Source organism: Idiotropiscis lumnitzeri, chromosome 20 (genome assembly GCF_059441095.1).
Source record: "Idiotropiscis lumnitzeri isolate Australia: NSW breed Sydney's pygmy pipehorse chromosome 20, RoL_Ilum_1.0, whole genome shotgun sequence".
In the NCBI taxonomy this organism is placed as follows: domain Eukaryota; kingdom Metazoa; phylum Chordata; class Actinopteri; order Syngnathiformes; family Syngnathidae; genus Idiotropiscis; species Idiotropiscis lumnitzeri.
In genome coordinates, this window is record NC_142410.1 from 10,196,177 (window position 1) to 10,221,065 (window position 24,889).

Below are 24,889 nucleotides of genomic sequence, written 5' to 3' on the forward strand. Positions count from 1 at the left end.
ACTGTGTCACTTTCGCCTCATACATTACAGCTAGACAACAATGCAATTAATTTGGTGGCTTCTATTAAAATGTCTCGTGCGCTTAATATTTAATGTATCTAATTACCATAGCAAAAATGGGGCATCATTTCAATGAGGCAGGTGCATTTGCTTAGAGAGCCTCGTGAATGAATAGAAGCCTCCCCCGATAATAGCCTCGTACAGCTTCGAAGCGCGCATAAATAATGACAAATAAAAGCTGGAGCGGCTGATAACACAGAGCAAAAAAACGCGCATTTGTTTGGAGGCCCCTCCTTTCTCCCTCCATACGTCCTTGTCTTGCTCCCCTCTCATGGGGTCCAACTTCTTTGTATGCAGCAGACTAATAAGAAGCAGACAACATTTTGAAGAGGGAGGCAGGAGAGAAAGAGAGGGGGGGGGGGGGTGGGGGGTGCTATTTAGCAGGGTGACATCAATCTGGGTCCTGTTTTCTATGCCGATTTGGAGTCCTGCACACAGCAACGGTGCCTCGTTTCTCAAAGCTTTGCAAAAAAAAAAAAATTGGGCCGATTTTTTTTTTTTCTCACCGAGAAGTTGCATGTTTGCAAGTCTCAAGCGGGACAATTAGCGAGAGAATATGGCATCCCCGGGCAAAAGAGTGCGAGGCTGGACGCTCGTGTTTTGGGTGCTCGCTGCGTGCTCGCTTCTTGTTCTTGCAGCCGGACGGAGAGTGAAGCAGCCCCGATGCCCCGCTGGATGTTCTTGCACCAAAGATAACGCCCTGTGTGAGAACGTCCGAGCCGTGCCTCACACCTTCCCGTCGGACGTGCTCTCGCTGTGAGTGGATGTGGTTTGTTTGCGTCTGAAATGTTCAATCCTGATCTTCTTTCTCCATGCTGTTCAGGTCTTTTGTCAAGTCTGGATTCAATGAAATCACAGGAGGAAGCTTTGTGCATACACCTGCGCTGCAACTCCTGTGAGTCGATCTGTATTCTTTGCATGATTATTCATTTTTATTTGCAATTGGGTAAATCTTGCTTTCTATCCGTGGCATCTGATTTTTTTGGGGGGGGGAATTATGAAATGCATGCTTGGAAGAATCAAAGCCTAACCTACCAAAACACACCTGATTTGATGTTATAAAAATGACAGACACCTGAAATGTCATCCATCCATGTGTCCTACAGTACGTCAATGTTCTATTACGTAATAGAACTATATGAAAAATGCATTTGCATGAATAATAAATGCCTTACCCTTTATAGACACTCTCTGCCGTTAACTTTGACCGGTTCTGATAACGTTCACTTTTGAAATGAAATACTCCGACCAATCGTTTATCATCGTTATGGTTTTGATTTATTTGAATAATACATGTCAGCGTGCTGTTGTGCACGTATTTTATTAAATGGACTTCTGAAATGAATCCCTCTCTGACGGCGTCAATCAAAAGCGAATGCAAAATGTTTACTTGAATAGCGTTACACGGAAACATGTGCGAAGTTGAGATCATCGGTAAATAACGAGAAACACGTGGGAGCGCCGTGCCTGTTTGTTGCGTTCGTTCCCGAATGCGGCGAGCCGAATGATAACGTCACTGTTATTTTTATTTATTTATTTTTTCTCTCTCTTGTGTTTATTTTCCCTCAACAGATTGTTCACGGCCAACTCATTGGACCTCATCGACGACGACGCGTTCGTCGGTCTGCCGCATCTCGAATATCTGTAGCTATTGGTTTATTTCTGTTGCAAACACGTTTTTCGATTGTAAAATAACCGCACCTTAACCATCAAAAAAAAAAAAAAAATCTCTTTTCCAGATTCATTGAAAATAACAAGATTGCATCACTCTCTCCCTTTGCATTCCGCGGCCTCAAGTCACTGATTCATCTGTGAGTATCGTTTATCAATTACGCCAAGTAACTCATTGCCAAAACGCTCCACCCAAATCCGAAACGGCCACCCAATACATCGCAGCCGATTTACAACGTAACACTATCGCATATCGGTTTCCTCAACCGCTATGCTCGCTCGCGCAAAGATAGTGTGACCTGCGGGTTGAGACTAAAAATAGCCGCGCTGTAACCTTCAACCAGGTGACCTTGAATCTTTTTCCGAGGTTTCTCACAAGTCAGTCCAAGAGTGCGGTGCGGAACTCTTTGGCATTACTGACTTGATATCACAAGTCGAGAGTGTGTGAAAATATGAAAAGAATCAGCACCACCGGGTGGGGGGCGAAAGGGGGGGCGGTGTCAGTATCCCTTCGGAGAAGTTGACTGAATCTGGGTTGGACTATTTTTGCTTTGCAAATTTGTCATTAAAGTTGAAAAAAAAAAAAAAACAGCCTAGAGTCTAACGCGTTGGTTGTTTAGCCCGCCAACAAGTCGTCGTAAACAGGATGTGATGTTGCGCTGGGCGGTGTGAGCCACTTCCTGAAAGACTGCTTCAAGGTTGCTAGGCAACCAGCGTGAGTAAAGGGGGGTCAAGAAGAACAACCAAGTTGAGAAAATGCTAGCACAACTTTTGGCGGAATTATGTCAAGAGCCTCTTTCGGTATAACGGAGAAAATAAACCAAAATGAACGGAAGTCAACTGATTCCAGACGGTATGACGGATGCATTATTAAAATTGTCCAAGCTGTCTAAATCCTGCCCCCCCCCCTTCTGCTCTGTCATCATGCGTTTACAGAGCGCAGCCATGCAAAAATTGTCCACCCGGAACACCGAGTCCCAAATAAATAATGCAGCGCTCATGAATTAAGCTGACTACTTTTTTTTTTTTTTTTTTTAATTCTCTCATTCCGCTTTGAGCATTGAGTCCCACTCGTGCTTGTTTCTTCTTTGCCGCGAAGGAGTTTGGCGTACAACAACCTTGAGACGCTGCCTAAGGATGTCTTCAAGGGGATGGATGCTTTGACTAAAGTGTGAGTATATAAAGAATCATCATCAGCCGTCAAGAACAAGCCGAGGTGCAAATGTTTTGTGCGCGAATCGATTGATATTTGCGATGTGCGATTTGATTTTGCACGAAGGGATCTGAGAGGCAACAACCTGTTATGCGATTGCAAACTCAAGTGGCTGGTCGAGTGGATGCACCACACCAACGCCACGCTGGACCAGATCTACTGCGGCGGGCCACCCGTCCACCAGGGCAAGAAAATCAACGACCTGCTGCCGCACTCCTTTGACTGCATCGCGTCCGGTATCAACATTTGGTTGCTAAAAATGTTTTTTTTAAAACTCATTCACTGCCATTGACGGATATAGATGCCCAAAATGTTCATTGATTTTTTTTTCTTTTTTATCATGGCTGGCAGTGAATGAGTTAAAAAGGGGGAAAAAAGAGCAATTGTGACGTTGTCCTTTGCAGAATTTGCCGCCTATCAGTCCCTGAAGTTTGAGTCCATTTCCGTCGAGGCCTTCACCTTTGGCAAAGATCAATATGTTGTGTTTGCGCAACCGTTCGCTGGGACGTGCAGCTTCCTGGAATGGGATCACGTTGAGATGACCTTCCGAAGCTTCGACGCCATTGAGAGTAAGTCGGGCGCCACGAAAAGCGCAACGCCACGCTCGGCGCTAACGCTTCTGCGCCATTCCCAGGCACTTCCACCGTGGTCTGCAAGCCGCTGGCCATCCGCAATCATCTTTTTATCATTGTGGCGCAGCTGTTTGGCGGCTCCCATATTTACAAACGGGACATTTCCGCCAACAAGTTCATCAAGATCCAGGACATCGACATCCTGAAAATCCGCAAACCCAATGACATCGAGACCTTCGTGATCGACGGGGAGTCCTTCTTCGTCATTGCGGACAGCTCCAAGGTCGCCCGCCTCCATCTCCCGAGAAATGATTCCATAATTCCTTCATTTCAAACACGTGACATTGGGCTCCTCTTGTAGGCCGGCTCCACAACGATTTACAAATGGAACGGCAACGGGTTCTACTCTCACCAGTCGCTCCATCCGTGGTACCGGGACACGGACGTGGAATACTTGGAGATCTCCAACAAAGCGCACTTGATCTTGTCCAGCAGCTCGCAGAGGCCCGTGATTTATCAGTGGAACCGAGGCCAGAAGAAGTTTGACCGCCGGACCGACTTACCGGAGATGGAGGACGTCTTATCCGTGCAACACTTCCTGGTCAAAAGTAAGAAAACTAAAACCGAATCCAGTCTGTCCGTAATCACCTTTGCCCTTTTCCCACAGGTGAGCTGTTCATATGCTTGACGAGATTTATCGGCGACTCCAAGGTGATGCGTTGGGACGGCGCCATGTTCAAGGAGATCCAGACGTTTCCCTCCCGCGGATCCATGGCCTTCCAGCCCGTCGCCGTCGGCAACTGGCAGTACGCCATCCTGGGCAGTGATTATTCGCTGACGCAGGTCTACCGGTGGGACGCCAAGAGGGGTCAGTTTGTCCCGTCCCAGGAGCTGAGCATCCAGGCGCCACGAGGCTTTTCTGCGGTGTCGGTGGACGGGCGCCAGTTCCTGATCGCGTCCAGCTTTAAGGGGAAGTCTCAGATATACGAGCATCTCATGATCGATCTTAGCAATTAAATTCACCGTGCAGTTTGGGCTACCTGTCGTCACCGTCGTTGTTTATCTGACATTTGTTTCAACTCTTTTTAGAATGCAGGCGGAAGTGGGGCGGTTGAGAGAGGAATGCGGCGTAGATGAGAAGATGGGAGAGGACAGAAAGTTCACAGGGGGTCGGCTGGCGTTGATGAGGATAGCAGATCGTGGAAGTGTAAAGAACACAACGTGGCCTGGGGGGGGGGGGGGGGGGGGGCTCGATGTGGTCCGGGCTCAGAGGAATTGCGAAAACGAGGCCATCCATGTCGCGTTTCATACTACGCGGCGGAACCAATCAAATCGGAGAAACCGTATAATTGCACACGAGGGAATTAAAACGGCATTTTCCCGACCTCAGCGCTTTGGCTTTTTCACTTATTTTTTTTGTACGACGGTTTTCCGATCAAGAAGTTCTCTGGCCTTTCTGCGCCTCGTTGGGTTTTCGCTCTGTACTCAGGCTTCCTCCCACAATCCCAAAACATTTTTGTTTGATTTAACATCACCTTTATTAGTCCCACAACGGGAACATTCCCAACTTTATTCCGGACAGCGATTGAAGCGGGTCGACCCCGCCTCAGCCGCTCGTCATTGAGAGTGCACGACTGCAACTCGGCTGACGTTTAGTACGACCCGCCAAAAAAAAAAAAAAAACATGCTCCAAAGTGAGAATCAGATTGATGGCGCTCTGCCGCTCGCCACTTGCACAGCGCCGAATGAAGAAGCCACTCCGCTCTTCTCCATCGACGCCGCGGCCATCGCTTACGCAAGACTCCATGCATGATGCAGACACTCGCAGCGTTGCTTTTCGGCTGAATAACTCACTCGAAGCGTCCCAATTGTGTCACCCGCCTCGCTCCCTTTCACTGCACTCTTGCCCCCTTTTTCGCCCTCATTGACAAAAAGCATTGTTTGTATTTACAGTCCCTGCGCTTTCACGCACACCTTGTATTGGGAATCGCAGTGGAATTCGCTAAACAATTTGACAAATCTGATTTGTACTCTTTTTATGATACTGTATATAAAGTAATTTATGATACAGCTTTTGTACCATGTTTTATTTTATTTTGTTGTGTGACTTGTGGTGTTAGAGACGCTATGTTGTCAAATGTCATTAAAACTAGAAAATTCTCGTTTCCTTTTTTTTTGCAGTTATTCATTTTTCCAGCTTGACCTCTAATAACTAAATACATAATGTAACTAACTAACCAACCGTACCAGGTCATATTTATAGACTGTCTACTAAATAGTAATTCATCCGTGTGTAAAATCAAACATAATGGTGGAAATCTGTAAAAAATTATGTTGAATAATGTTTGTTTGTTCTTTTCACAGACATCGGTAACAGTGTTCAAGGCGAAGACTGAAATAGTCCCGTGAAGTGTTTTGGGTTTGCTGAAAGTGCAACTGTTTTGTCTGGGGAGAAGCTCCAAACAGATTATTGTTTTGATAGTAGATACTTTTGATTTAAAAAAAAAAAAAAAAAAGTTTTGTAAAACAAAAAAAGGCAGGCTGTGAAATTACTTCTGTCAGACATCTATTATGGGGCTAATCTTGGACCTGGTCACCTGGATCATAGCACGTGAGGAAGGAAAATGAACAACAGTATGTTAGAGGGGTTAAGAACAGAGTGTGACTATTTTTTGTCACCTCTTATGTAAGGGATAAGGGATAAAAGTGTCAGCATTGTGACAAATGACACGTTGAACAGATCGTTTGATAGGCCTAAGTAACGTAATGCACGTCAGGTGACGGGTGCAAACGTGACTTTCGGGTCGTTCTGGACCTCCACGGCAAAAGGGGGGCGTGAACGTTGGGTAATGTTTCGGTTGTCCATCAAAGTGGGGGAGAGGGGGGAGGCTTCAGTTCTACTGCCCCCTGTGGCTAAAGTCGTCACTGCATGCGTGTTGCCGTCCGGGCCAGGCAAGGTTAGTTATTAACTTAGCCTTTCCAGTCACTTCGGGGGAATCAAGAGCCGGGCAGTCTCCGTGTCGAGGCATGCTGCCGCCCGGTCCTCACATCTTACCATGGCTGACAGCGACCGCTGCCCACCGGAGAGCACTTTAGCCGAGGCCGACCACGTCACGGTCGTGTTCCACAAAGTTGCCAGTCATGGCGAAAATAGCGGCAGCGACGACGGCCGCTGGTGCGGCGACAGCGAGCCGGCGAAGGAGAGCGCTCACTTGCGAGCGTGGCGGTACCTCGACGGGGATGCTGAGGAGGAGACGACCGCCGGCAAGCTGCCGGAGGGCGGCGAGATGGAAACGCTGTGCCCGCCGACGTCGCGCGTCACCGGGAAGGCAGCATCCAGCGCGAGCCAAGGTTGACTTGATTTTTCACTTTCAAATTGTGCGCGGCACTATTATGAAATTCTATTTAATATGTTGCCTGGCGCAACCGAACCTTTAAAACGGATTCTATGGCTGCTCGTAAATTTCATGGATTTATTACTCTCGGATGACGTCACGCACAAGCGATAACGGTGCTCGTGTCACGTGACTGCTGTTAGCTAACCCCTGTCGTACATTTACGGTTATTTAGCATTGCATGTTCTTGCATAAATTAAAGTGTTTTATGATATTTGTGTGAACCTCACAGCCACTGATGACGTTTTGAGGCTCACTACTTAATTTTAGCACGCAATCAAAAACATACATCGTCAATGAATTAACGTATACGTCGTTGACGTCATTATCTTTGCTAATTTGGCGATTTGACCTTTTGGCCTCAATTGGAAAATGAATGCCAACTGTTTTTATTATTATATTGCTAATTTAACTATTTGTAACCCTTGTAAAGGCTCGCTGTTTCTTGGTTACAGATAAATGCAAAGGGCTTATGAAATAACACATTTGCTTCATTTGCCTTTGTGGAGTCATTAGTCATATAACTTTTGATTATTATTAATCTGAAGACACCGATCAATGTAATTATTTCTTTTAAGAAGTAAGAAACTGCTAAATAGACACCGCCCTGAGGTCAAGTGCTCATGAAAATGGATAGACTTGACTTTCCTATTTGTTTCTGACAAAGCTGGGAAAATGTGACCCGTTAGAAAATTACATTTGCAATGAATAAGAACGTATCAAAGTTTTTTGTTTTTTGTTTTGTTTTTTTAACTATGCTGGGTAATTGGATACTACTAAGAGCATTGTGCCATGTAATTCCTGCCCCTTAGGCCAACCTGAACAATCGGGCCTTTTTACTGAGTAAAGGTTAGAATAAGCAATTTGATATACGAGATTACAAATAGACGTCACACTGTGTAGGATAACAAAGACAGTGGAAATATAATCTTGACAATCACTGAGCAGTGCTCCGCCGGGCCGGCAAGGTTGTCTCGAGATGCTTTTGAAACTTGCAAGCACACTCAACATTTTGTTGTTTTCTTTCCACAGGGAAACCAAAGAGATGTCCCGGTCTTGGTTTGTTCTACGCCTTCCTGTCCACCGTCTTCTTTTCCATCATCTCCCTCTTGGTGAAGACCATCCAGGGAGTGCACGCTATCGAAATCAGCGGCATTCGATGCTTCTTCCAGATGCTCTTCATCGTGCCCTTGCTCATTTACCACAAGTAAGCGTGATTGGGAAACTGAATGAAAAAAAAACCAAAAAAAAACTAGAATCAGCAGTGTGAGATTAAAAGGTTATTCATATACTAGAAGGGGAATATAGAATGAAAAGCAAAATTAAATTCCTCATTGTCAAATAATTTACAAAAAATATATATTCATCACCACCAGATGGAAAATGGCATTCTGTAACATATTTAGCAAGATATACATTTAAAACGCGAATAAGTAGAAAAAACTTCTACCAAATCTTTGCTGCTCCTTCTGTTGTGCACGCTTTGGCCACTTGGGGGCAGTACAGTATACTGGTGAAAACAGTAGGCAGTGGTCATGTTTGACATTCTATGCAGAGGATAAAAAAAACTCAGTGAGTTGTGCACACCATAGTGATTTTTTTTTTTTTAAGTTTGTGATAATGTTTCCTTAAACTTTTAAATAATCACAATGGAACCGATTTGTGAATATTACAACGCTATGATTGATTAAAAGGTGGTTTGAAATAGATGAAGACTCACCAGCGTGTCCTTTCATCTATCCTTTTTTTTTTTTTTCCCCATGAATCCCCCCCCAACAAAATTACATCTGGACCACATTTCAGCCCATGCATCCATCCTTGTGTCATCTCCTTGACCCAAAATGCAATTTACGACCTTCACTTTCACCGTCTGGTCAGCCATCCACACCCCCCCCCGCCATCCATTTTGTTTTTCATTCATCCGTCACCATCATTTCTGTGCTCCTGCAGGACGGGCTTCCTGGGTCCCCGGGATAAACGTCCGTACTTGATGCTACGGGGCTTCCTGGGCTCTAACGCCATGATCCTGCTCTTCTACGCTGTACAGCAGATGCCGCTGGCTGATGCAACCGTCATCATGTTCAGGTGAAATGAAACACGTCCGTCTTGACATGCGACATTTGGGAAATTATATCATTTTTTTTTCTCATTATGACAAAACAGCAATCCAGTCTTCACCTCGCTGCTGGCCTGGGTTTTCCTGAAGGAGAAGTGTACAATCTGGGACTGCGTGTTCACCGTCTTCACCTTGACCGGGGTCATCCTTATTGCCCGGCCACCGTTTCTCTTTGGGAAACATATCCAGGGCATCGAGGGAAACTACGCAAACCACATCAAGGGGACCATCGCGGCTTTTGCAGGTGAGTTCAATGGATCAGAGTTTACGTTACGACTCATCTCACGTGACTCCTTAAATACAATTGGACAGTTATCCAGTCAATGTATATTTCTTTGGTTATTCTATTCAAAAATAAATATATTTGAAACAAGATCTCATCTTGGCATTTTGTGGGTTTAATTTCTCTGAGTCCCGTTCTGCCCCGCTGTCATATGGTGTTCCTCAGGGTTCAATTTTGGCACCCCTGCTGTTTTGCATTTGCTGCTCCTGGGTTTACATTAATTTAATTTATGTCACGTAACTTCTTACACGCTTTAGGAGCATGACAGAATCGATGTTGCCCAGTCGATCTGTATATATATATATTTTTTTATTCTATTCAAAATGTTATTTTAAACCAAAAATTACATTTCATTTGCATGGCGTTCTCTATGTATTAGTATGGCTAATTTAATTTTATTGTTTGTTTTTTTAAAAAATAGATGGGAAGAGGACCTTGAAAAAAAATTGCTTATTAAATTGCATTTGTCTTGTATTTTTCAAAATCTAATCCTGCTATTTCCCGCGTCAATTTTTCCGTAGGAGCCATTGGGGCCGCTTGTACCATGGTTGTCCTGCGCAAGATAGGAAAAAGCGTCCACTACTACCTCTCGGTGTGGTATTACGCCGTCATCGGTTTCATCGAGTGCGTCATCACCGTCAGCGTCCTCGGCGAATGGAAGCTCCCCTTCTGCGGCCAAGACCGCTGGATGCTGATGCTGATCGCCGTCCTGGGCATCGCCGGCCAAACCTTCCTGACCAAAGCGCTGCAGCTGGAGAAGGCCGGCCCCGTGGCGCTGACCAGGACGGTGGACGTGGTGCTGGCTTTCTTCTTCCAGTTTGTTTTCTTGGGCCATGCGCCCAGCTGGTGGAGCCTGGCGGGGGCGCTGTGCATCGTGTTGAGCACCAGCGGCGTGGCTCTGCGGAAGTGGTGCCTCAACGCACGCAAGGGCTGAAAGCAAACTAGTCAAGTATCGGCGCTATTTATTGTTTTCGGTTTCCACTCGCTACTGTTCTTTCATTTCTCATGTACTTTATTTGTGATGACCATCAAAAAGCTGCCTCGAGGTTTCCGGTGGAGCCGCCAAAGTCGAGTGCGACCACGAAAGAGATTCACCATCGATACATGGAATCCGTAAAACAAAAAAATTACGTCTAGAAAAGGTCTTTTTTTTATTTTTTATTACACAATGATTAACTCATTCACTACCATTGACGTCTAAATGCGTTAATGTTTTTTTTTTTTACTTGGCTGGCAGTGAATGAGTTAACTATATGGAATTAAATGTCCTTTAAAACTTTATGAGGGCAACAGTTACGAGCCCCGGAATGAATGTTTTTCCAAATGACAACAATAATGCAGGTCAGGCGGCGCCACCACGATTTGGATCGCGTTTGACTTTCGGGCTTCCGCTGGACCGAAAGTTTCCTTTTCATTTTCTTGACCCTTTCTAATGAAGCAAAATGATCTGATCGGTATTGTCGTGCACTAGCGTGAAGAAGCCGGCCGCTCGCTCGCTTGCTGCCTTGGCTCCTGTGTAGCAAAACTTGATTATTTTCTCTCTTTTCTTACGTGCAATACAAAAAAAAAAACACGCTTTGCTCGTCATCCCTCATCTCGTCGAGCCGAAATGAAGTCACCAAAGCCAGCGTTCGGACCATTCACACTGTGTCGCCAAAAATAATGAAAAAAAAAAAAGTCTTAAAAAGACGCTTGATGCTGAGAGTTCATTTGTGGATGTTGATGCACACCAGCTGTTTTCGCACTTAAAACTCGAGATGGGAGACGGTGTGTGCACTCCCATTTTTTTTTTTTTCAATTCCACACAATCACTCCACCTTAAAAAAAATTATTTTTAAATTCTCGGTTTAAGTGAAAGTAGGATTCTCTCAGGGATCGCTCGAGTTAACGACTTCAAGAATTGATTTCCTCTCGTAAAAGATGATGGAATGTGAAAACGATATACTGTAAGTTGATTTTTTGAGCTAAACTTGTGCCTTGACTGAAAGAGGCAGCTCTGGGCAAAAAAGAAAAAAAAAATATTCTGCAGCACTCACCAAGAAAAAAGGTCTTCCCCAAATGTTGACTGAGGAATTAAAAAAAAATGTGTTTCAATACTTGCACTGAAGGTTTGTAAAAAACCCTTTTGGAAGAATTGTCGACTGAAATGCTGTAAGCTAAAAATGCTAAAAGCTAAAGAAAATAAATAATTATAATTAAAAATACATATATTGCTAAAAGTAGTAGTGCCTTGAGATACAAGTCATTGTTTTCTTTTAAAATTAATCGACATGCCGTTCTGTTTTTTTCCCGCCTTTTGCATTGTTAGCATTTAGCTAGCAGACATTAGCGATGCTAAGTTAGCCCGTGTGTTTTTTTTTTTTTGTTTTTTGTTTTTTTGGGGGGTTGAGTTTAGACAAACTTTAACGGGAATGGCATTAAACACCAAGAAGCATCTTTTTCAAATGCTGCAAACTAAGTTGAGGTTGGTGCCACAAAACAAAAGTGAAACAAAACAAACGACTCGGATCTCAAGGCGGCACTTTGCAAGCATTTTTGACGTGTCGCTTACGATGACGGCTGCTGCACTTGTACTCTTTTTTTTTTTTGTTCTCATGTGTGTGTTTTCTTCTTCAAGCAGTCAAACTGAGCGTGCTAATCCGACAAATATTTGGACTTCCTTGTCAAACATGGATGTCATGCAAACTTGGGAAAATTATGTGACATTTGATTTATTTATACGCAGTTCAATATCAATTATATCAAAGTATTTGTCTTAACCCCCCCCCATGATTTTTTTTTCCGCATTTCGGTACCACAAGAATTTGTACAATTAAAAAAAAAAAAAAAGAAGAATATCACCCTACAGATATGATATTTTTTCTACTTTCTTGCTTGGTTTTTGTTTTTTCTTCATTATTTTTGGAGTAGTTCTTCTGACTTGATTGTGCAACGTGCTCTCTTGTTTCCGATGCCAAGTAAATGAATTTCATTTTGGGGCTTCGATTTGAGCTCTACTGCTTTCACTTCTATTTATTGTCATGATTTCTGTCATTTTTGGACATTCTGAACATTTCTGCATACACATGGATTCCATTTAGTCCAACAGCATTCAGTAATAAAATCCCAATGACCTCATCCATTTATACCTGTGTGTTAAGACTACTTTAAGTTTTATAGACTCATTAAAAACAAAAAACATGAGAATCAAACTCTTCCCCACAACGAAAGCCCCCATAAGGTCACAAGGGGTAATTTTTTATATATATTTTTTTAAACCACTGAGTCAGGTGAGCGAGGATAATACCCCGCAGGGATGATGTTGTCATTGTGTGCGCGTGTGTGTGCGCGCGCACAGGCTTCTTTGTTTATTGAACACGTTCATGCGGTGTTGCAAAACACTACACGTTCTGCTCCCTGAATAGAGACTCATTAAATATTCCGAAACAGATAAAATATTGGGAAGCTCAAGTTGATCACGTGATGGTAAAGGACTGTAATATTTTTAATATTTTTTTCTTACAAATCGAAGGAGTATTTTTTTCCATCAAGTGAAGTCCCACGAGCTGAATGTCATGTGTAGGTTCCGACGCTAGAGGGCGACATGCTCAAATTTGTGCTAACAAATCTCGGCAGCATGCTCACCTGCCTGATGACGAACACATTTTTTCTTTTTAATGAATTTAAAAATGATGCACTGACATCTTTAGACTTAATCACTGGTCAACTTCATAAAATCCACACCTAAATGTTCTAATACTGATTGTGACACGTGCTAATAATCCTTTGTGCCATATTCAAAGCAATGTCAATTCTAAATCGACTTTTTTTTTTGCATTGAAATGGGCAGTGGTAGAAGTGCCTAATTTTATGTTCCAGATTTTTTTTTAATAGTCATCAAAATCCGTGAGCTAATTTTTGGCACAATAAAGGCACAGGGGAGGGGGAAAAACAGTACCTGACTTTTTAGTAAAAAAAAAAAAGGGGGGGGGGAATCCCAAAGAATTTCTGCACACTCCTCGGTGGGGAGGAATGTTCGAGTATTTGTTCTTTTTTTTTCTTTTTTTATTCTTTGAGGGGATTACACATTCCTGCATGATGCCATCACGCTTCCCATCAGTGTGAAAGGGAGGGAAAATAATCCCTCGTTTTTCCAAATTGAAATAGGCGCCCTTTTATTTGCCGTGAGGTTGAGAGGACTTTCATGTATATGCGTTGGCAGTCAGTTCAGAAGAATAATTAAAAAAAAAAAATCATTTTTAGTCCTACCTGCAAACATCCTGTAGAATGGACGATGTCGTCATAACAAGCACAAAATCACGTGACAAGGTTAGCAGCGTAATTGGCCTCTAATGTATAGGACTGCATAAAATGGACATCTGGCAAGATTGAGTTGGTCAATTGCATTTGCCAAACATTCCAAGCGGGTGAGCTACACGCGTGCGCGCGCACACGCATGTAGACACAGAGCAGACTCACTTATTGTCTTCCGGTCCGCAGTTCAGCGACTACAGAAAAGATGCTTTCACGTGCAGTCAGATGTTTTAGTACCCGGTTAAAGATCGCAAAAAAAAAACAACAACTATACATTACGCTATTTTTGGGGCGCGCAAATGGTTTCGAAAATGCTGTTAGTCCTGAAGATAATTAAGGAAAAAAAGTCAGTGTAAAAGAAATAAGGTATTAACACCAACGGCCCACCGGAATGTGGTGTGAAATTAAACAATAACTTGCGGTAAATCAAAAAAGGTTAATCTTAAATGTATTAAAATTAAATTCTATAACCGGACTACAGGCTTATGATGTAAAATGAAATATATGCTTAATGACTTTTCAGAATAAAACAAATATTTTTAATTTTAGATTTATTTTTATTGACTGAAGAGTTATTCCAGAAAAAATGGATTACAACATTCAGTGTTTCATAAATGTATTTTATCGCGTGCCAACAAAACGCAACTTAACAAGAAAACGATACTGTCAGTTATTGTCGACGACACCGCGTCACTTGGTAGCACACATTTCCGAGGCGTCCCTGAAGGCATCAACCGCAAACTTTGCATGGTGCAACGCAAACTGTTCAATCAACTATCAGCCGCGCACAGTCTCCTCTTTCATTTCCATTCCATTTCATTTCACTCTCTCGCTGGACACTTCAGCACCTGACTTCAACTTTTTTTTACTGGACCGAACTTGACCCGTCGGTAAGTTTGAGCTTCGACGTCCTTAACGCTGACTGGCGACGTTTCTCCACTTTTGCTGCAGCCTCGTTTGTTTGTTGTTTGTTTAATAATAGCGTTTCGAGTTTTGACGTGTAGCCACGTCACATGTTTGAGTGTTTGTTGACGCAAACTTCGTAAACTTGAAATGTGCTAAAAATTTGGTTGAATATTCGCTGCGAAGTTGCAATTGAACGCATCATCTCCGATGTTGCATTTGACACTTGTGTGTTAATGTTGGAGTCTTAATGTTGGAGTTTACTGGAGGGGAATTTTAATAAAACGGACTTACGACATATGGCAAATGGTCAACTTAAAAAAAAAAAAATTGGTGCATGACTTAAAAAGATGGATGCCATGTTGATTTATTTGTGCAGGTCAACACTGTTGTGGGTTGTTTTGCATCATGGCTGGCTTGTGGACAGTCAGGAATTTGCTTGGACTTTCCAACATGCTTTTTGTGCACAGCCCCCCCCCCCCGGGCTTTCAGCTGTGTAGTGACTCAACTTTTATTGCATTTGTGAATTACCTTTTTTTTTCTTTTCTTGAGCTTTTGTTTCAAATGCGAGAAAACTAAAGTTGCTTGCCGGCTTTCAACTTGTAGTGAAGATGAGCTTGCTCACTTTCAGCATCAGCATCACGACATTTGTGATCCGATGTAGAAAAAAAATAAGTTGGGGAATTCAAGAAAATAAAATTGTCTTGTCCCCCAATTTAAAGATAAAAGTAAAAATAACCCAGCAAATTTTTTTAGGGCAAACAAAGCTTGCTTTGGTGTGCTAACTAACATTGTTGCCATAAATGTTAATAATTTATATTTTAAAATTGTTCCTATACTTATATTTACTTACCAGTGTGGTCGGTGGAGACCTAAATTTTTCTCCTCTTTTCTACTCTCGGCTTCAAACACAACGATTCAATCTGGATGACTGAGATTATACGCATATTTAAAAAAAAAAAAAAAAACAATAACACAATGTTCTGGGACATCGGTATTTGTTTTTGTGTGTGTCGTACTGTGACAATAAATTTAAAGTGCTTTTGACAGTTACGCTATTAGACTAACAAAATGTTACAACAAAAAAACCCAAAACACTACATTGTAATTTTTTAGAAAAAAAAAAGGCGAAACAAAAGCACACGATAAAAAAAAAATAAAAAAAAGTCGCGTAATCAGCACATTCATTCGCAAGCTCACACGCACCAACTCTGGCTAACTCTCATTCACCGACACCCACGTCACTCACTAGGCCAGCTATAGCAATACGCGGTCAAAGATTGTACGCTAGAACATGAGGATGGCGACAGCAAAAGAGCAAAAATAATCCATAAACTCATTAAAAAAAAAAAAAAAAATCCATTAGTGTTTAAAATGCAAACTCAATTTTAATTCGATTAATCGGTGGGGTGATTAATAAAATACTCGATTTTTAAAAATATGCGATAGCTGGAGCCCAAATTGAAAAAGTAATGTTTTAATGTTTTTTTTTCACTTCTAATTATGCGTCTCACCTTTCGCGCAGATAAATTGTGCCGTCGCTTGGTCCACCTCATGAGTCATCTTTCACTCTGCTCATGCAAACACTTAAACGCGCTTACGCCGCCGTGAAAAATACAGTCGGCCTTCTGCCTTCGTCGCTTTGTGTGCGTGCACGCGCGCATAGCACACATAGCGCCTCGCTCTCTTTCCACTGGCGACTCTCTCTGCCCTGCCCTCTAATCAAAGCCATATGTGCTGGTCTCCATGAAAAGTTGCTTGTGTCGGGGTTTGACAGCGGAAGGAAACGTGCAGCACGGTTCACGTTGTTGTCGTCGTTGTCAAATTAATTGCTCATCGTTATTGACGATCGATTCATCATTTAGATGGCTTTTAACGAAATTGTCCAAATCGTCAGGATTTCAGCTTTTCGACAGTTAGCATTTCTCTGGTTGCTGAAATCGTCCGCGAAAGCGGATTCATCGATTAATCGGAAAAAAATAACTGACAAGTAATCGATTATTAAAATAATTGTTAGTTGATCAATCAAATCCCTTCAGGTGCACATTCTTTTTTTTTTTAATCGTAGAAAAATCATGTTCCATCCAATTAATCGATGAGACAATCGGTAGAATGACACGAGTCAACAGCTAATTTTATTTACATTTTTAATTTTTTTTATTTTACTGTAATACAACTTTCAAGAAATCACTGCACAGCAATTCAGGGCGACATGCAAACGTAACCGGCGATGGTAACATTTGCGATTTGAAGGAATGCAATCCTGTTGTGGTCTGATGAGACCTCTTTTCTTAACTTTATGCAAATTGCTTAAAAAAAAACAAAAACTTTATTATCCATCATCAATTTTTTTTGTCTTTGTGCTCAGCTTACGACCCTCTTTTGTCACCTCCCCCCCTCAAAAGCCTTTTTCTTTCTTTTTGTCTGTGACGCCCCCCCGCCCCCTTGCTTCCCCAACTACACAATAGACAAGTGGAATCCTGTTCTCCCTGAACTGCTGATTATGCTGCTGGAATGCTTAAGAGCCCGAACTAAACGCTCCCGTCAAGTATTTACCCATGCCGAGCCCCCTCATTTGTTCGTTTGTAGGGTCTTGGCCCCGCCCCCGTGCTGGATGCCGGGTCGCGCCAAATCACAACATAGCGGGCGGTGAGTCATCCTTTGGATGAATTGCGAGATGATGCACGTGAATGAACATGGAAAAAAAAAAGGCTTTATTGTGCTCTGGCAGAGGAGGAAAACGATGATTCGGGAGCGTTTCCAAGCGCGACGCACAAGATTCGCCCTTCGCGGGCCGCGGGCCTTGAGTTTGACACCCGTGCTTAATGAGAGATGTTGGCTTCAAATTTTCAGGAATAGATTACGTGTATGGAGAGAAGTCACATGACCTTTCATCCGATCCGACGCTCGTTCGGTAACGGAATCGTCGTCCTCTCTGCTGTCGACGATCGACAAAACTCGATTTTTGCGTTCAGCACATCCCGTCAAGCAGAATGGATGCGCTTTCTTGGTCAGTGAACCTGTCACTTCATGTGACCTGATTTGGCGGGTTTTTTTGGTGTGTGTTTTGTCTGCACTCTTGGCTCCAGGCTGAGATTTTGCCCGGAAGACTCATTTGCTTTGTTTGCTTTGGCTCGCTGTGCAGCTGACCTCTGCTAGGAGAGTAACTGTCGCAAAGACGGACTTTTAGAAAATGTATTTTAAAGAAATATGCTCGACAGCTCATTGGAGAAATCCGAAATAATTTGCGCACTTTTTTTCTGTATTCTGCAGGACAAAAATCGTATTTAAAGATCAAAGAAAGCTATTAGAACAAGCTGAGTCGAAATATTCTTTTATATTTTTTTTCCACATTAATTTAAATATTTTACTCAAGTAAATCTCGGTTCCGAGCTGCGTAAAACAAAAAAAAAATTGTATTTGAAAAACACGATTAATCGTGATCAATGATGTAAATATTTGGCATTAATTCGTTAAAAAATTGTAAATTATTTGCCAGCCCGAATATTTGGATGACTTCGTTTGCTAGCTTGGCGACATGAAACAGAAATTTTTTACAACTGAAATGCTTCCTGACCTTTGACCTCGGAGGCCGCCCGTGTCAATGCAAATCGGGATCTACCCTGACATCTGTCAATCATTTAGAATCGAAAGCAATAACCAACATTTTCTTCGAACCTCGATCTTTTTTTTTTTTTTTTTTTTTTTAAACTGTTTCGTGTCTTCCGCGCCCTCGAATGACTTCGCCGCCGATGTCACAACCCCTCGCAAAGACAAACTGAAAGTGAGCTTTGCACATTCCGGACTCGGTGCACTTTGCTCCGACTCGCCGTCACCCCCGCCGGCCTCGCAAACACGCGTCGGCCGTTTCGTTGCGTCACGGCCGTCGCTCCCGATGCGTGCTGAGCGCCGGCCGTGGTTTCGAGTCGCTCCCGCCCAAAAGTGAAAGCTTCTCGTCGGTTTGCATCATAAGTGCAAATTCCGACTGTTGATTGCTTGACTGGAAGTGTCGCCGCAGGCAAAGAGAAAAAAAAAAAAAAAGAAGCCACTCCCGTTTGCTCCACTTCCTGCCCAGTCGGTGTCGAGCAAACGCAAAATTCTTATTAGGTGTTAATTGGTTTCGGTGGACTTTTTTTTTTTTTTGCATGAATGAATCATCAGTCAGTCTGAGCGTCTCCGTGACGTCGTGTTCGCCGCTCGTTTTGTGAACGGTGCGCTTGTGTGTGCCGGCCAGCTTTGAAAACACGATTTGGACCATGTCCAGATGATGATGATGATAAGTTGAGTCCGGAACTTTTTCGGGAGCGATGTCAAGAATGTTCCGACAATGGCGTCTGCAGTCTTACGCAAATATCCTCCCACGTGCGTTTGATGGTAAACAAGGAAGAAGATGAAATCGTCGTGGATTTCCTCATCGGAACGAGCGTCTGTGGGTCGGCGCTGACCTTTTTGCTGCCAAGCGCTCTCACGGTGGGAGTGGTCGAAAATGATCCGGGTGCGTTCAAGGATGACTTTGGTTTGAGGCCGTCGGTGATGAAAAGGACTTCTCGGCCGCGGCGAGCGAACGTTTTTAGAATCGAGTATCGTAGCGATTGTCTCATCGAGTAATCGTTTGGAAATTGATTGTTTTAAAAGTTGGGCTCTGGTGAGTGACGTGGGTGGCGGGGGATGAAAATGTTGAGTTGGCTCACCCCGTTTTTTTTTTTTGTTTTTTTTTTTCTTTGGCGTGTGTTAACCTGTTAGCCAGTTTGCTTGTTAAGTTTCTTATTTCATGTGTTTTTATTTGATTTATTTATTTATTTTTTCTGACGACAGAACAGAGACCACCACAGCAATTGAGCGAAAGCGACCACGTTTTTCTGTTTCTTATTTTTTTTTTTAATTTTTACTTTTGATTTAATTTTGATTTATTTTTATTTTGTTTTGTTTTAATTTTTATTTTATTTAATTTTTATTTTTTTTATTTTTATTTTATTTTTATTTTATTTTTATTTTTTTGATTTTATTTTATTTTTATTTTTTATTTATTTTTTTGTATTTTATTTATTTATTTATTTTTACTCAGCTGCTCGTAAATGAGTTAATGGTGCTGAGAAGAAGAAAAAAAATGTTGTAAATGTCATCTAGCTTTTAATACTAATACGATTGATTGCCAACTGTTTTTTTTTTTTTTGTTTGTTTCCCCCCCTCAGGACCTGCAATAAAAAACCGCTCCGGAGCAACATGTCATAACGGAGCTCTCGCTTGGCCTCGTAAGCCGCGACTGTGATCCGTAGACGTACTATCGAGGAAATTCCTCAGGCCTCCCGGGTCACCTCCGCTTTTTCGCTATCAGTTTAGTCTGTGCAGCTGCGCCGCGCTTCTGTTTCCTCCACAACGCACGCTTGAAGTTCTCTCAGCCACTCGGGAAACCATCATTGGACGATTCCTGGACCAGAACGCAATTATCCGCCACCGTGACCCGCCGAGGAGGACGTTGGCCTGCTATGATTCGCCTCGGATCCACGTGATCGTCGGCGTAAGTATCCCGAAGGTCATTTATGACGTATTTGCTTTTTTTTCTGAAGCGCTTTCGTTCTCACAGAGCCGGCCGGGCGAGATCAGTCAACACGAGTGTGCTCCCGCCATACGTAATAAAGCGGCAGAGTTCATTTCCTCCGCAGAGCTCATTTCCTTTTCTGCTTTATGGAGTCAATAATTGGAAAGGAACGCCTCGCTTCTGCCCGTCTGGGAAAACGAGTCGCGTGTGTGCGTTGTGGAGGAGCAAATATGACACGATCGATAACATGACTTGTGAGGACATTAGATGTCTCGACTGCCATCGACTCTAAATTAGTGATAGACCGCTTATCAAGACGATATTTGGCATGTTGCCGATTATCGGCATCGGCCTTTTTTTTTTTTTTTTAATTTTCAAGGCCGATTATTTTTGGCTCGCTCTAGCACGTTTCTCTCTGTCTCTGCTGTGCTCGTGACCCCGCCTGCAGAAGCAGATTGGCCCGCCCACAGATTGGTTACTTGGCAGCCAATCAGAAGTAAGACGCCCGTTTGCTTTTTACCTCGAGTCACACGCACTATGTGGGAGGTCCCGCAAGCAGAAAAATTGCCGAAATTTTCTACTACAACAAAGTCTATTTTCTAACATGTAAAAAAAAAATGAGCCTTAACATGTTGCTAATCACCAGTAGTTGAATAAATATGCACTTAAAGACATTTAAATTAAGTCAAGTTTGGGAGTTTTTATTTTTCAAAATTTTGACACCATTTTACACGTTTTTTTTCCAGAAATGAATATCGGCTTCAAATATCGGTTTTCGGCCTCCATGACGACTAATAATCGGTATCTGCATCGGCCCTGGTCCATCACTACTCTAAATTGTTTCTTCTTTTTAGCTGTGAACCAAGAGACTTAATCGGCGGGACCCGTCCGGCAGGCGCAATGGCCACCGAAGAGAATCCGATGGTCTCGGACAAGCGCGCGACACCTCCAGCCGCCGCGGTCCGACCCGGCCGGGAAAACAGATGCTCAAGCGACTGCCAGGAAGTCCGTCAGCACCCGGACCAGTTCTGGCTGTCAAAGCAACGCAGTAGCCCCGCTCTCCTTCATTACAGGAAGTTGTCATGTGACACTGAGAATGAGACCATTTTGGACACGGAATACGGTTCTTTTGAGTGCAGCCCGGAGGCCAAGCCCAATCCAGAGCGACCGGTTGGCAAAAGAATCGAAGCGGTCGCCTCAAAGCCCGCCAGAGGTTCCGACGGATCTTTTAGCCATCTGGACTTTATAAGTGAGGGCGTGAATGACGGCAGAACGGGAGGCGCGCCTTGTTCCTGCGCCCGCTGGACCCGCCGCGACTCGGCGGCGGGCGCTCGCCACCGGTCCCCATCCTGCTCGAGCGGCAGCCCCGGCGACAGTCCGTCGCTCAGTCGAATCTATTGGCTGAATCGGCGGCATCTCCGTCGCTCCAGCCTGCCCGTGTCGACGGCGGATTTCCAGCAGGTAGCAAACGCCACCGCCGCCGAGACGTATGGTCTAGAACTGTAAACTCTGGACTGGTTGAGTTGGTTTTTCAAACTATTTTACTTTGCCTACCACTAGTGATGGGTAAACGAAGCTTCAAATGTGCTTCATGAACCAGTTGTAGTATTTTTGGACTCCTGTAGGTGGCAGTCTCTGGTCAACATTGGGCTGACTTGCCATTTTTTAAACCCCCACAGCGCCATCTAGAGGTCTCAAAAATACAACAACTGGTTCATGAAGCACATTTGAAGCTTCATTTTCCCACCGTCGGTAGTACCCCCAAGAAAAACCTGATCCTGAAATGTTTTGGAGTCGTGGTAACGACTTCGGTGATGATGTCACCCCGCCGCCGCTTATCTGAACGTTTTCTCCTCCCAGACATCCCCAAGCCGCTCCCCGCGATGCAGCCCCTCCAGTGAACCCAACTCTCTGGTGTCCTCCCCCTCTACCTCCCCGCAACCCAATCACCGGCCGCCGCGGCGCAACGGCCACGTCCAACATCCCCGACTCAAGGACGGTTTCTCCAGCTTGGAACGACTCGACAGAAACCGTTTTTTCCGATCGGCGACGCGTGACGAGAGGTTGCCCTCGGGAGGCAGGAGGGGGAGCTGCAGCAGTGAGGAGGGGGTTGAAGAAGACCTGGAGAACTCGGAGTTTGTCCGGAACCGGAAGGAGCGTTCGACGATCCTGGCGAGACGGTTCTTTAAGAATAATCAGAAGGTACGGACGAGTTTTTTTGGAAAGTCCTCTCATGAATTTCTTTCTTTCAGATGATTTCTGTTTTGGGTATTGCAAGAATTCTGGGAGACGAACTTCAAGGCTGATCATCCAGTCCCGATTTTAGTTTTCTTTGGCTCACAAGTTTCGAATGCAATTTCCAGGAAACTGATGTTTTGGGTTTTTGCTTTGAACCACAAGTCAACGCGTCAACATAATTTACTGCGTCTCTCCGCAGTCGCACATAATTTGAAGAAGAAGTTGGTCCCAAACACGGAGAAGAATCCGCAAGGGTTGAATCCCGGCAACCGGACTGTCGTTTGTTGAAGACGTTTCATCTTTAATCCAAAATTCTTCTTCACTTGAGTCATTTACTGCCATTGACGGCTAAAGACGTCAAAGATCCATTTTTTTTTTTTTGCCTCATTGGGGCTGCCTGGATTCAACCTTTACGCATTAATTACCATGACTACAAATCCAGAATCCACCCAGACAGTCTCCTGAGAAGGATCGTTTGTTTGTCTTTGTGAAAGATGACCAAGTGGGTGTGCACCGGAACCAGAGCGATCGTCCGGACGCTGCCCTCGGGCCGCATCTCGGAGGAGACCTGGCACGAAGTGATGCGCCGCCCGGCGCGGCGACCCGGCAAGAACCAGATCCTGCCGATCCTCAAGCGCTGCGTGGACGAAAACCTCAAAGTCTGCCGAGGGGTGTTGCGCTTTGTCTGGGCCAAGATGCACAAGGTACAGATGAGATAAAGAACGAGTTAATGATTTATCTCGCCATTTTTTTCAACCGACCGGTCCTGGCGTGTTTAACTTGCGTGCGTTTCTCATTTGAATGTCGGTTGACAGTGCTCAGGCTGGAAAAAACAATTTGACATTGAAACCTTTTTACCAGCCTGGGAAAAATGAATGTACTTTTTGACGTGTTTTTCCGTCAATGGTACTGAATGAGTTAATTGATTTAAAAAAAAAAAAAAAAAATTGTAGATGATGGGAAATTTCCACTGACGATAAGTTTGGGTGATTTATTTATTTTTTTGCCACCTCTCGGCCGATTTGAAAGCTTTCCGCTTTCTCCTATTTGGGTCGAAATGTGAAGCCTGCGACGCATTAAAGATGAATAATGTTTTCTCAAAGTATGTTAATAGAGCAACAAGCGCGCGCACGCACACAGGCTCTTTGTTCAAGCTGCGGAAAAGTGATTTATTCCCTGCTTCGTTCTGCTCCCCGTATTACTGACTGAGCTCTCTGTCCTCATGTGTGCACGTTGGTGTGCACGCGTGTGTGTGTGTGTGTGTGTGTGTGTTCAAACACACCGAACAGAGTTGGAAGGATGGAAAAGCCGCAAAAATTGAAGGGAAGGCGAATGAGATGGTTGGGAACTTTTAACGTTCCAGGTCAAGCCGCAGTTGCGCGAATTTTTCACCAACGCTCGCGTGCAATTTTTCAGCTATGGATGTCCCACTGAGTTGAAAGAATGTCTCGAGTAAATTCCGGGAGTCTATTTGATAGGTTTGCACGTTTTCAGCAATTATGTTTGAATACTGAGAACCGCGTCGTGCTCGGTTGTGGAGTTCTGGCGTAAAAACGATGTGAGTGCTGATGTAGAGTGCCTCGTTGTTCATTGTGAGTGCAGGTGTGGGGGGGGGGAGCAGTCAGACTTGATGGTAAGCATGTGGACAGAGGAGTCAGGCTGTCATGGCCGCTTTAGAGTGCCTCGTTGATGCGGTATGGAAATCTAAATTCAAGCCACTGGAAGACTTTATTTATTTATTATTTTGTTTTTTAATATTTAAAAATTTCTTATAAAGTCGCATCTAATTCTCCGAGTTGTATTTGTGGTATTTGATTGACAGCTGACACACCCACAAATTTTGAGAGCAGTGACAAGTGCTTGAATTTTTTCCCGATTTTGAAGATTTTATTTTATTATTATTTTTTTTGAATCATTCAAATTTCACGTGGCCGTGAACAGCTCGCTTCTCTGCGGCGTGTCAACTTCAGAAGACATTTATTTTCACTTGACACGGACTTAATTTGTACATTTTATTGGCTTTTAACGCACGGCAGATGGACTGCGGACAATCGCTTGGCTGCCGACGAAAATTTCGTACGCTGGTGTTCTTTCTCTCCTCAAATTTATCCTAAACGTCTCCGGATGGCGTGTGGCAACTTTGCATGCGCGGCTTGACTTTTGCATTTTTTTATGGACGTTCTTGTGTTTTCTGCGGCGTGGTTCGTGCACACGGCGGACCGCCACAACAGAGCCTGTCACTGTCTAAGGTTGCTCGCATGTGGAAGTGCGTGTGTGTGTGTTTGGGCACACACACACACACACACGCCGCCGAGAGCGTGGTTTTTGACTTTGGCCGGGTGTTTTTACGAGGCCTCTGCGGTTGCCGCAATACGGCTCGAGCTGAGTCGGAGCCGGAGCCGCTTTTTATGCACCCGCTCCAATAAGAGAGCATTGCTACGCTAGCATTAACATTCTTAAGTGTGAAAGGAAACTACTTGTGCTCGCACCCTTTTAATGATGTCTTTGAATTTTCCAGAAAGTTATTTAAAACTGATTCAATACCAAAGACGTATTTACACGTCTTTTAGAATCCAGTCATTCAAATCCCGGGGGCGTATTCAGAT

General features: G+C 43.8%; 3 protein-coding genes across 6 annotated transcripts in view; all 3 read left to right on the plus strand.

Moving 5' to 3' along the window:
- Window positions 1-557: 557 nt before the first annotated feature.
- On the plus strand, window positions 558-5,683 carry lgi1b (leucine-rich, glioma inactivated 1b). Its single transcript, XM_088283780.1, has 10 exons — window positions 558-816; window positions 884-955; window positions 1,633-1,704; window positions 1,800-1,871; window positions 2,831-2,902; window positions 3,011-3,180; window positions 3,349-3,513; window positions 3,579-3,799; window positions 3,878-4,124; window positions 4,184-5,683. Exons 1-10 carry the CDS (start codon window positions 617-619, stop codon window positions 4,531-4,533), a joined length of 1,641 nt encoding a protein of 546 aa, XP_088139906.1. The 5' UTR covers window positions 558-616; the 3' UTR covers window positions 4,534-5,683.
- Window positions 5,684-5,826: 143 nt separating this feature from the next.
- Window positions 5,827-10,881, plus strand: slc35g1 (solute carrier family 35 member G1). Its single transcript, XM_088283781.1, has 5 exons — window positions 5,827-6,867; window positions 7,944-8,118; window positions 8,862-8,996; window positions 9,075-9,271; window positions 9,832-10,881. The coding sequence occupies exons 1-5, from the start codon at window positions 6,573-6,575 to the stop codon at window positions 10,242-10,244; spliced, it is 1,215 nt and encodes a 404-aa protein (XP_088139907.1). The 5' UTR covers window positions 5,827-6,572; the 3' UTR covers window positions 10,245-10,881.
- A 3,463-nt stretch (window positions 10,882-14,344) lies between these two features.
- The window catches only part of plce1 (phospholipase C, epsilon 1), a 44,566-nt gene continuing 34,021 nt past the window's right edge, over window positions 14,345-24,889 (plus strand). For 3 of the 4 annotated variants that reach the window (XM_088284711.1, XM_088284712.1, XM_088284713.1), the window contains exons 1-5: window positions 14,345-14,493; window positions 19,699-20,024; window positions 20,900-21,506; window positions 21,906-22,247; window positions 22,778-22,987. In XM_088284711.1, the coding sequence (XP_088140837.1) occupies window positions 20,946-21,506; window positions 21,906-22,247; window positions 22,778-22,987 (1,113 nt within the window). In that variant the 5' untranslated portion in view covers window positions 14,345-14,493; window positions 19,699-20,024; window positions 20,900-20,945. The remainder of the gene's footprint in view (window positions 14,494-19,698; window positions 20,025-20,899; window positions 21,507-21,905; window positions 22,248-22,777; window positions 22,988-24,889) is intronic. The other variant, XM_088284710.1, reaches the window with a different exon arrangement.

What these genes read in the sequence shown, in the direction of transcription:
- lgi1b (XM_088283780.1), top strand. Translation starts at nt 617, where the DNA reads ATGGCATCCCCGGGCAAAAGAGTGCGAGGCTGGACGCTCGTGTTTTGG. An exon ending in CTTTGACTGCATCGCGTCCG is followed by an intron (nt 3,181 to 3,348) that starts GTATCAACATTT and finishes TGTCCTTTGCAG; the next exon opens with AATTTGCCGCCTATCAGTCC. An exon ending in AAGCTTCGACGCCATTGAGA is followed by an intron (nt 3,514 to 3,578) that starts GTAAGTCGGGCG and finishes CGCCATTCCCAG; the next exon opens with GCACTTCCACCGTGGTCTGC.
- slc35g1 (XM_088283781.1), top strand. Translation starts at nt 6,573, where the DNA reads ATGGCTGACAGCGACCGCTGCCCACCGGAGAGCACTTTAGCCGAGGCC. An exon ending in CCCTTGCTCATTTACCACAA is followed by an intron (nt 8,119 to 8,861) that starts GTAAGCGTGATT and finishes GTGCTCCTGCAG; the next exon opens with GACGGGCTTCCTGGGTCCCC. An exon ending in GACCATCGCGGCTTTTGCAG is followed by an intron (nt 9,272 to 9,831) that starts GTGAGTTCAATG and finishes ATTTTTCCGTAG; the next exon opens with GAGCCATTGGGGCCGCTTGT.